General features: G+C 38.4%; 1 protein-coding gene across 1 annotated transcript in view; it reads left to right on the top strand.

Annotated features, from left to right (window-relative positions):
• Positions 1-3962: 3962 nt before the first annotated feature.
• sf3b3 (splicing factor 3b, subunit 3) overlaps positions 3963-12047 on the top strand; it is a 42255-nt gene continuing 34170 nt past the window's right edge. Inside the window, exons 1-3 of the mRNA XM_062035955.1 lie at positions 3963-4113; positions 6290-6430; positions 10710-10865. Of these exons, the coding sequence (XP_061891939.1) occupies positions 6361-6430; positions 10710-10865 (226 nt within the window). The 5' untranslated portion in view covers positions 3963-4113; positions 6290-6360. The remainder of the gene's footprint in view (positions 4114-6289; positions 6431-10709; positions 10866-12047) is intronic.

The raw sequence follows: 12047 nt of genomic DNA, 5'->3' as shown, positions 1-12047 counted from the left end.
GGGTAGAGCTAGAGTGCGCCAAGGTTGGCCTTAGGCTAAATGCCAAGAAAACTGAGGTCATGACCTACAACATTCCACCAGAACATCAACCTCTGATAACAGCAGGAGGCACCGTGCGGAAAGAAGTTGAGGACTTCAAATACCTGGGCGCATGGGTCAACTCAACTGAGCAAGATCTAAAAGTGAGGAAGGCACTTGCATGGAGGGCCCTGAACGGCATGACCAGTGTATGGAACTCCAACCTCCCCCGCCAAATCAAACTCAGCTTCTTCTATGCGACAGTTGAGTCCGTTCTCCTCTATGGCAGCGAATGCTGGACCCTGAAGCCAATCCTGGAGAGGTCTCTGGATGGATGCTACACCAGGATGCTGCGTGCAGTGTTTAACATCAACAAGAGTGCGCTTGTAACCAACAGAATCCTCTACAAGGGAATACCAAGGGTGAGCGAGAAGATTGCTGTAAGGAGAATGAGACTAGCAGGACTCTGCCAAAGGCATCAGGAGCTGCCAGCCAGCAAATTGGTGCTGTGGGAACCAACACATGGGCATCGGTCAAGAGGACGTCCCACACCAACATACGTGGACATACTCAAGAACAGGGGTCACCAACGTGGTAAGGACCAGATGAGTAGCCCGCTGGCCTGTTCTAAAAATAGCTCAAATAGCAGCACTTACCAGTGAGCTGCCTCTATTTTTTAAATTGTATTTATTTACTAGCAAGCTGGTCTCGCTTTGATCGACATTTTTAATTCTAAAAGAGACAAAACTCAAATAGAATTTGAAAATCCAAGAAAATATTTTAAAGTCTTGGTCTTCACTTGTTTAAATAAATTCATTAATTATTTTACTTTGCTTCTTATAACTTTCAGAAAGACAATTTTAGAGAAAAAATACAACCTTAAAAATGATTTTAGGATTTTTAAACACATATCAATCAATCAATCAATGTTTATTTATATAGCCCTAAATCACAAGTGTCTCAAAGGGCTGTACAAGCCACAACGACATCCTCGGTACAGAGCCCGCATACGGGCAAGGAAAAACTCACCCCAGTGGGACGTCGGTGAATGACTATGAGAAACCTTGGAGAGGACCGCATATGTGGGTAACCCCCCCCCCCTCTAGGGGAGACCGAAAGCAACGGATGTCGAGTGGGTCTGACATAACATTGTGAAAGTCCAGTCCACAGTGGATCCAACACATCAGCGGGAGTCCAGTCCACAGCGGGGCCAACAGGAAACCATCCCGAGCGGAGACGGGTCAGCAGCGCAGAGATGTCCCCAACCGATGCACAGGCTAGTGGTCCACCCGGGGTCCCGGCTCTGGACAGCCAGCACTTCATCCATGGCCACCGGACCTATGCAACTCCCCCTCGCAAGGGACAGGGGAGAAGAGGAGAGAATAAAAGAAACGGCAGATCAACTGGTCTAAAAAAGGGGGGGTCTATTTAAAGGCTAGATTATACAAATGAGTTTTAAGATGGGACTTAAATGCTTCTACTGAGGTAGCATCTCTAACTGTTACCGGGAGGGCATTCCAGAGTACTGGAGCCCGAATAGAAAACGCTCTATAGCCCGCAGACTTTTTTTTGGCTCTGGGAATCACTAATAAGCCGGAGTTCTTTGAACGCAGATTTCTTGTCGGGGCATATGGTACAATACAATCGGCGAGATAGGCTGGAGCTAAACCGTGTAATATTTTATACGTAAGTAGTAAAACCTTAAAGTCGCATCTTAAGTGCACAGGAAGCCAGTGCAAGTGAGCCAGTATAGGCGTAATATGATCAAACTTTCTTGTTTTTGTCAAAAGCCTTGCAGCCGCATTTTGTACCAACTGTAATATACCTTTTTACCTTTTAAATTCATTCCTCTTCTTTCCTGACAATTTAAATCAATGTTCAAGTAAATATATCTTTTTTATTGTAAAGAATAATAAATACATTTTAATTTAATTCTTCATTTTAGCTTCTGTTTTTTCGACGAAGAATATTTGTGAAATATTTCTTCAAACTTATTATGATTAAAATTCAATCTAGAAAATCTGTAGAATCAAATTTAAATCTTATTTCAAAGTCTTTTGAATTTCTTTTAAAATTTTTGTTCTGGAAAATATAGAAGAAATAATGATTTGTCTTTGTTAGAAATATAACTTGGTCCAATTTGTTATATATTCTAACAAAGTGCAGATTGGATTTTAACCTATTTAAAACATGTCATCAAAATTCTAAAATTAATCTTAATCAGGAAAAATTACTAATGATGTTCCATAAATTCTTTTTTAATTTTTTCAAAAAGATTCGAATTAGCTAGTTTTTCTCTTCTTTTTTTCGGTTGAATTTTGAATTTTAAAGAGTCGAAATTGAAGATAAACTATGATTCAAAATTTAATTGTCATTTTTGTCGTGTTTTCTCCTCTTTTAGACTGTTCAATTAAGTGAAAATATCATTAATTATTAATAATAACATAGAGTTAAAGGTAAATTGAGCAAATTGGCTATTTCTGGCAATTTATTGAAGTGTGTATCAAACTGGTAGCCCTTCGCATTAATCACTACCCAAGAAGTAGCTCTTGGTTTCAAAAAGGTTGGTGACCCCTGCTCAAGAAGGATGCAGGAGCTCAGAGTGAATCGGGATGACTGGAAGCAACAATGGAAGGCTCGTCTGAGGACGACCTAGAGAGATATATATATGTATGTGTATATATATATATATATATATATATATATATATATATATATATATATATATATATATATATATATATATATATATATATATATATATATATATATATATATATATATATATACACACACACTAAAAGTTGTTAAGTATTGTACGTGCATACAAATGTTTTAAATTAGATTTTCCTCTAAGGTTATATTTCTCCTCTTTTGTTGAGAAGAATTGTTGTACATTCTTGGGTAGCAGGTTGTAGTTTGCTTTGTACATCATTTTAGCTGTTTGCAAATGCAACAAATTGTTGAATTTCAATAATTGTGATTTAATAAATAAAGGGTTTATATGTTCTCTATATCCAACTTTATGTATTATTCTAATTGTTCTTTTTTGTAGCACAGTTAGCGAATGAAGCGCACATTTGTAGTTATTTCCCCATATTTCTACACAATAACTCAGATATGGTAACACTAGCGAGCAGTAGAAAACATGAAGTGATTTTTGGTCTAGAACATGTTTTGCTTTATTCATTATTGTGTTTCTAGCTACTTTATGTTGTGTATTTTTTTTACATGAGATTTCCAGTTCATTTTATCATCAATCATTATACCTAGAAATTTGGTTTCATTTACTCTTTCAATGTCTACTCCGTCTATTTGTATTTGTGTTTGACTTTCTCTTCTACTGTTACCAAATATAATTATTTTAGTGTTACTGAGGTTTAAGGACAGTCTGTTTTTGTCAAGCCATCTTTTTAATTTAATTTCTTCTGTCATTATTTGTATTAGCTTCTGTGTGTTCTCTCCTGAACAAAACGCCGTTGTATCATCCGCGAATAATACTAACTTTAAATATTTTATAACTTTACAAATGTCATTTATTATAAATACTGAACAATTTGGGTCCTAGTATAACACTAGTGAGCAGTAGAGAATATGTAGTGATTTTTGGTCTGGAACATGTTTTGCTTTATTCATTATTAATGTGTTTCTTGCTGCTTAATAATAACTTAACTCAATAACTGACCAAAATTGTGCAACGTATCACTATATTTTATTCCACTGGGGTATATATTTACGTGTGTGCACGCAGGAGCTATTTATTTTTTCATAAATAATAAAATGTAGACATCAACGAACATTTGAAAATATGCATATGTATGCATATTCGAAATAAACCATAAATAAACCATAACACGGAATATTGCACTATTCATATGGTGTTCGTCGACATCTACCGGATGTCTTTAGTTACAGCAGCACGGATTTCTTTCAGGCATTGTGTCGGCCACCTTATGTGACGCAGTAAAAGTTGTCGAAGGACCTCCCAAAAAAAAACGGCGGTACGTCATCGGCTTCCATTCTTCTACCGGATTGCTCTCTATATCGGTGCAATTGTATCAACTTAAAATCATAGTCATCTCAATTCACACACCGGTAAATATGATACTTTTTGAATCTACTGGTTACGTGCTATCAAACGCATATCGTATATGTGCAAAATGCAGCGGAGCTCATGTAAGATAGAACAAACGTAGCGGATGCGTCTGACAAGAAGTAGCGCCGCGTATGAATGGGCTCACTTCAAATATATGTGTGTACAGGTTTGAAAAGTACATTTTTTACCTTAAGCAACTCTTACTCGGAATAAATGTTGTAACTTTTATTTTTTGGCGGCACTCGTAATAATTTGTCAAAACGTCAACTTCGCCTGGCTAAGCTAGCAGTTGAGTCCGGTTGTAATGCTAGTGGTGTTGTGCTAGTTTCCTGTTACGAGCTACAGTAATACTGCGAAACAGAATTACGTGCAAACTTCGTCTCCAGTCATATTTTAATCATTGTCAGTGGCTTTAAACGTAGCATGAATGTTCATGCAGTGGGTCGTTCTAGCGTGTAGAATGTGAGATATAACAGAATAATGCATACATTTATCATTTGTTTTTAAAATGCTTACAAAAAAGTGGGACCCCACAAATTTACTGTGGGACCCCATTTTTTATGACATGATGGGGTCCCTGGGACCCATACTTGCCAACAGTGAGAACTCAGAATTAGGGAGACATTCAAAAGGCCCGCTGGGGTGTGTGTGTGTGTGTGTGTATATATATATATATATATATATATATATATATATATATATATATATATATATATATATATATATACACACCATATATTTCGGACTTTAAGTCGCAGTTCTTTTCAGTTTGGCTGAGGGTGCGACCTCAGGAGTGACTTATGTGTGAAATTAACACATTACCGTAAAATATAAAATAATATTATTTAGCTCATTCACGTAAGAGACTAGACGTATAAGATTTCATGGGATTTAGCGATTAGGAGTGATAGATTGTTTGGTAAACGTATAGCATGTTCTATATGTTACAGTTATTTGAATGACTCTTACCATAATATGTTACGTTAACATACCAGGCATGTTCTCAGTTGGTTATTTATGCATCATATAACGTACACTTATTCAGCCTGTTGTTCACTATTCTTTATTTATTTTAAATTGCCTTTCAAATGTCTATTCTTGGTGTTGGGTTTTATTAAATACATTTCCCCCAAAAATGCGACTTATACTGCAGTGCGACTTATGTTTTTTTCCTTCTTTATTATGCATTTTCGGCCAGTGCGTCTTATGCTCCGAAAAATACGGTATGTATATATATATATATATATATATATATATATATATATATATATATATATATATATATATATATATATATATATATATATATATATATATATATATAAGAAATACTTGAATTTCAGTGAATTACAGCTATATATATAGCTGTAATTCACTGAAATTCAAGTATTTATATATATATGAAATAAATACTTGCATTTCAAAACATTGCTTAAGAATGCTGCTTACTTAAAAAAAAAATTGCGATCTCTGAATCCGGGAACATATCCTTCACGGATTTGTTGAAAACATCCGCAAACGAGAACGGGATGTTGCTTGCAGCTATCAGCATAGCCATCCTTGTCTCGGCATAAGTTACACCCTCGGGTCTGCATTTAGCAAGGTGGCCCATAATACTGGGCTGTGACCGGTGTTGCTTTGCCGCAGCCTTGTGCTTCTCTGACCGTTCATGAGTGACTATATCCCTTCGGCCACCGTGTTCAATGGAGAAGATGTACAAAATGTGCAGGCAGCACACCCCTTCCCCTTTGAGCTGTCCTGGATGAACTGAAATTATTTTTTCCAATCATTTTGGAACTTGCAAGCATTCCTTTTTCTTACTCGTCGTCGCCATGTCTCTTCTTCTGATTGCCGCGCTTGACTTCGAGGTGTTACTGTTATTATTGTCCGGCCGGAAACGGCGCCCAGTGAAGGATGGTTTAGCAATATTGTCCGGGTGGAAATCGGGAGAAATTCGTGAGAATGGTGGCCCTGGGAGATTTTCGGGAGGGGCACTGAAATTTGGGACTCTCCCGGGAAAATTGGGAGGATTGGCAAGTATGCTGGGACCCCGTTTTGAAAATTTCCCAGTGCCAACACTGGTGTAGCATACCTTGAATCTACTGCGGGGGGCACTACAATGTGTTATGTTTCCTCTGTTGTACTACAATTTGCCTTTTTCCTGTTTCTCTACAGATTGAGCTGGGTTAAGTGCACTTTTCAACCCCTGGAAAGGCTTGTGGGGAAGCCACCGTGACGACGCAGCTATGTTTTTGTACAACATTACACTACAGCGTGCCACTGGCATCACACATGCCATCCATGGGAACTTTTCAGGTGCGTTCACTGAACACTTGCTTGCTCTTGTTGGCCTTCCACTTGTTACGATGTCATTAGCTTCGTACCTCTGCCAGGGTTAAAGTTAAAGTACCACTGATAGTCACACACACACTAGGTGTGGCGAAATGACCCTCTGCATTTGACCCATCCCCTTGTTCCACGCCCCGGAAGTTGAGGAGAGCAGTGAGCAGCAGCGGTGGCCGCGCTCAGGAATAATTTTGGTGATTTGACCCCCAATTGTGTGTAACGGTCGGTCGAAAGTGCTATAGTAATTTATGGTGAGTAAATAAGACGGGCCGATATGGCTGAAAACTGTATCACAATATACGTTTTTTTTGTATATTAGTTGATATGATTATTGATATTTTTTATGACCTATGGAAAATATAGACAAGGAGAAAAATATATTAAATGTTAACATTTTATTTTCATCAAACCCCTCAGCTATCAAGGCAGAAAGGAAATGTCAACACAACCATGGAAAACACTATAAACAAAATCAACTAAAATCTCAAACACCTAACAATAACCTCTTGAAATTAAGGTGGAAAAGTAAGGATTATGTAAGAAATGCTTAAAGTGTAGAAAAAATTGTGCAAAGGGTGAAAATGTAAACATAGAGAAACCGGAAAAGAAAATGTTTTTGCAGGTCTACAGCCAGGATATTGAAAAGGTTTATCCTGGCCCACAAAATGAGTAGTATAAAGTTTAAAAATGAGCTGCAATTTTTTCATTAAAAAAACTGTTGTTCTAAATGTGTCTACTGAATTTCAAAATAGCAGTGTAACACCTCACACTGTTTTTAAAGATAATGATAAATGATAAATGGGTTATACTTGTATAGCGCTTTTCTACCTTCAAGGTACTCAAAGCGCTTTGACACTATTTCCACATTCACCCATTCACATACACATTCACACACTGATGGCGGGAGCTGCCATGCAAGGCGCTAACCAGCACCCATCAGGAGCAAGGGTGAAGTGTCTTGCCCAAGGACACAACGTACGTGACTAGGACGGTAGAAGGTGGGGATTGAACCCCAGTAACCAGCAACCCTCCGCTGACTTTAGGTGTCCTCTGGATTGGCTGCTGCTACTTCAATCAGCACATTTGCAAGCAATCAGCTGATCCTGTTAGAATAGAAAGTACTTTATTGATCCCTGGGGGAAATTCAGCAGACTAATGCTGTAGAGACGCACAATACCTTGTGTAAATTATCCACTCAACAGATAAAATAATAAAACGGTAAGATGCAAGACTTAAGTAAACATGACCATCATCTTTGTAGTTAAAATTTCGTGCAGCGCTCGCAAATTGTTGACCGCACGATGTGCACCCTGAACTCCAGTGTAAAAATATGTTTCTACATTTGTTTTTTGTATTTTATTTTATGCTTAAATCTACCATGTTCACATTGGTTACGTTTGTAGTTATGTTACCTTTAATTTGGCCATTATGTCATTTTGACAATTGTTTTGTTTGTTATAAATATAATATTTGAATAATGATAAATTAATGTGTTGTAGCCTTTGTGGATGTCACCAATGTGGCAGTTTGAGGAAACAATCGGTTGCTTTTTCAAACACATTTTTTAATGAACTGCCAACATGAGAATGCTAAACAGGAAGTGTCTAAAGTTTAATGGCTTTGTAAATACACTGAGGCAAAGTTTTGTGTTCTTCATGGTGTTTTGAAACTGCACATTTTTTCCCCTCAGAATTTTCAACTAACGAAGTGTTTTGCCAAGAGGATTATTTGTTATGTGTACATTTTCAGAATGTGCTTGATCTATTTTTGGCCAAAGTAAGACAAAGAAAACAATATTGAAGTTGTCTTTATTTTTTTATTATTATGCCATTATTTTTGCAGTTCGGCCCACATGGGAATAGATTTTCCTCCATGCGGCCCCTTGGCTTAAATGAGTTTGACAACCCTGGCCTAGAGCCAAGACAGTACAGAGAGCAAATGGTTGATATAGCGGTAGCATGGTCTGTTGACAAGGTTACTTTTTCCCAATCGTTCTCTATTAAAACAATTTTTTATGAGTTTACTTAAGGAGCAACATGACCATCCATGAAAGGGTTAAAATCCAGATTAGCATGAGTGCTACGGTTTTATTTTTTTAGTCACACAATCTATTTTTAATTGCAAATGCGAGTAAATTGGCCGCACGATATAGGCCTGAGTTTTATGTAAGTTTTGTTGCGTAAAATCCCGTTTGTTAAACGTCTGTACAAGTTTGAAATAATTGCGACACCAATTTTTGTTAGGCTGCACTAGGGTCATCCACTGTATGTTAGCATTAAGATAGCAGCATAAGAGCCAACCTTTATCCTGTATGGTTGAAAGGCTATTTTGAAGTATATATCAAACTGTATTATTTAACATGATTCCTACATGTATGTACCACTAATGGTACACGTGCCACAGTTTGAGAATCCCTGCTTTAATTTAAAGGCCTACTGAAATGATTGTTTTAAATTTAAACGGGGATAGCAGATCCATTCTATGTGTCATATTTGATCATTTCGCGATATTGCCATATTTTTGCTGAAAGGATTTAGTAGAGAACGACGACGATAAAGGTCGCAACTTTTGGTCGCTTATAAAAAAAAAAGCCTTGCCTGTACCGGAAGTAGCGTGACGTCACCAGAGGAAGGACTCCTCACATTTTCCCATTGTTTACAATGCAGCAAGAGAGATTCGGACCAAGAAAGCGACGATTACCCCATTAATTTGAGCCAGGATGAAAGATTCGTGGATGAGGAAAGTGAGAGTGAAGGACTACAGTGCAGTGCAGGACGTATCTTTTTTCGCTCTGACCGTAACTTAGGCACAAGGGTTCATTGGATTCCACACTTTCTCATTTTTCTATTGTGGATCATGGATTTGTATTTTAAACCACCTCGGATACTATATCCTCTTGAAAATGAGAGTCGAGAATGCGAAATGGACATTCACAGTGACTTTTATCTCCACGACAATACATCGGCGAAGCTCTTTAGCTACTGAGCTAACGTGATAGCATTGGGCTCAAATGCACATAGAAACAAAATAAATAAATCCCTGACTGGAAGGATAGACAGAAGATCAACAATACTATTAAACCATGGACATGTAACTACACGGTTAATAATTCCCAGCTTGGCAAAGCTTAACAATGCTGTTGCTAACGACGCCATTGAAGCTAACTTAGCAATGGGACCTCACAGAGCTCTGATAAAAACATTAGCTCTCCACCTACGCCAGCCCTCATCTGCTCAACACCCGTGTTCACCTGCGTTCCAGCGATCGACGGAAGGACGAAGGACTTCACCCGATCATCCGTGCGGTCGGCGGCTAGCGCCGGCTAGCGCGTCTGCTATCCAAGTGTTGCACCTTTCCTGCTTCCTGCTCCCAGACCGTAGTCAAAGAGCGCAGGGGAGACACTTCTCCAGGGCCGATGTATGCTCGGGGAAACACCCTTCACTTTACCTGGCAGTGGGTCTCCACAGCGGACGACTTTAGGGTGAATGATGAGTCTGGCGATTAGTTGCAACTCTTGCTTTATTGATTGCTTGCACACAGCCAATCCAACACAAAACAAACTAGTCCCCGCCCGCACTCACGCTACCGCTCCCTCTCTTCTCTCGCCCACATACTGATGTCACTCACCTGTTAAAGGGCCACACACACACATACGCTACTCTCATAACACTAGTCAAAATCCTCCTGGTTGTGTTGCTACAGCCAGCCGCTAATACACCGATCCTACCTACAACTTTCTTCTTTGCAGTCTTCATTGTTCATTAAACAAATTGCAAAAGATTCACCAACACAGATGTCCAGAATACTGTGGAATTTTGAGATGAAAACAGAGCTTTTTTGTATTGGATTCATTGGGGTACCAATACTTCCGGTTCAACGATTGACGTCACACGCATACGCCATCATATATAGATGTTTTCAACCGGAAGTTTAGCGGGAAATTTAAAATTGCACTTTATAAGTTAACCCGGCCGTATTGGCATGTGTTGCAATGTTAAGATTTCATCATTGATATATAAACTATCAGACTGAGTGGTCGGTAGTAGTGGCTTTCAGTAGGCCTTTAAAGGACGGTTTACATATCGGCTCAACTAAATTCAAGTTTTCAGGGAAGGCAGAATAATGTATGTAAATAAACCAGAGGTGTACAAAGTGTACCCTATGGTACATTGTAGTTATAAAATAAGCTGCAAATAAGTAGTTTGCTCCGATTAAACTGCTGTTTGTTGAAAATGTTTTTTCTTTTTAGGAACCAAAATGCAGGAGATTGTTGTTTCCAGGGGAAAGATCCTAGAGTTGCTGAGGCCAGATGCTAACACAGGAAAGGTGCACACTCTCCTCACGGTGGAAGTGTTTGGTGTCGTACGGTCTTTAATGGCCTTCCGACTCACAGGGGGAACAAAAGGTATGTAGCCTTGTGCATCTTCATTCCCCCCCCCCCCACAAAGTATAGTGGAGCCTCAATGGTTGAAGGCCATACAATTTAGGGTTTTACCATAACTTCGGAACATTTGTTTCTAAAGTCACTCAAAATATCCAGTGGAAGTAAAACGTCCCGATGCCCATTGTTGCTTTTTAACAGTTTTTTGTATTTTACTATTTGTTGTGAGTTTTTTTTTTCTGTGAATGTTGTGGGAATTTGCATCAGCATTTCTAATAGTGGAGAAGTTTTGAGGCTTATTTTTTCAATAACATTGCATCATAGGGGGATTTTACTGATTTGTAATCGTTTTACTGTAAAAGCAGTTAACATGACAAATGTTTTTTGCATAAAATTCTTCAACAATTCATGTTTTTTTTCCAGTTGTCCGCACACTATTTACGATGCAGACAAACAAGAACGCCTAGATTCACAAACATTTTCCTCTTTTATGGTATATTTTAAAGTTGCTCGCCTTGTTTATTTTGGTACTTGTGGATCAGCATCAGTCATGGTCACTTGTATCATCTGTCCACACCATCGGGGCATGTTTTGTGGTTGAAAAGTGGCGGGCAAGAGATGACTCTGCTTGCGTCCCACCACAGTATTGCACATGGAGCAAAACAATTCACTACCAGTACCAATTTCATACAAAACGTTAGGAAACTGACTTGCTGAATTGTTTGTTGACAAAAGTGTTGACTGTAGCATTCTTATTGAAGTTTGCTAAATGAATGCGATTAATTGCGACTGTATGCCGTAGAATGTATAAGTAAAACAGAATTTGATTTTGGGTGTGTGATTCAAGATGGCTGAAGCAATGTTAAGATTATGCCCACAGCTTTATTATCACCTCAACATAAAGTATACCAAAGGTAAAATAAAACAATGACCTTGCACATCTTCATCTAATTGGTAGCAAGAAAGTAAATACGTCTGTGACAGTGGAAGTACAGTGCAAGTAAAATTTTCAGTGATTGGAAACAAATTGCAAGGATGTTAAAGTGTGGGAATTGGCTGAGTATACATCACCTGACATTGCGAATTCCAGAAGGAATTACCATATTTTTCGGAGTATAAATCGCTCCGGAGTATAAGTCGCACCGGCCGAAAATGCATAATAAAGAAGGAAAAAAACATAAGTCGCACTGGAGTATAAGTCACATT

Source organism: Entelurus aequoreus, linkage group LG24 (genome assembly GCF_033978785.1).
Source record: "Entelurus aequoreus isolate RoL-2023_Sb linkage group LG24, RoL_Eaeq_v1.1, whole genome shotgun sequence".
Taxonomy (NCBI): Eukaryota; Metazoa; Chordata; class Actinopteri; order Syngnathiformes; family Syngnathidae; genus Entelurus; species Entelurus aequoreus.
This window is presented reverse-complemented; position numbering and strand designations above follow the sequence as displayed.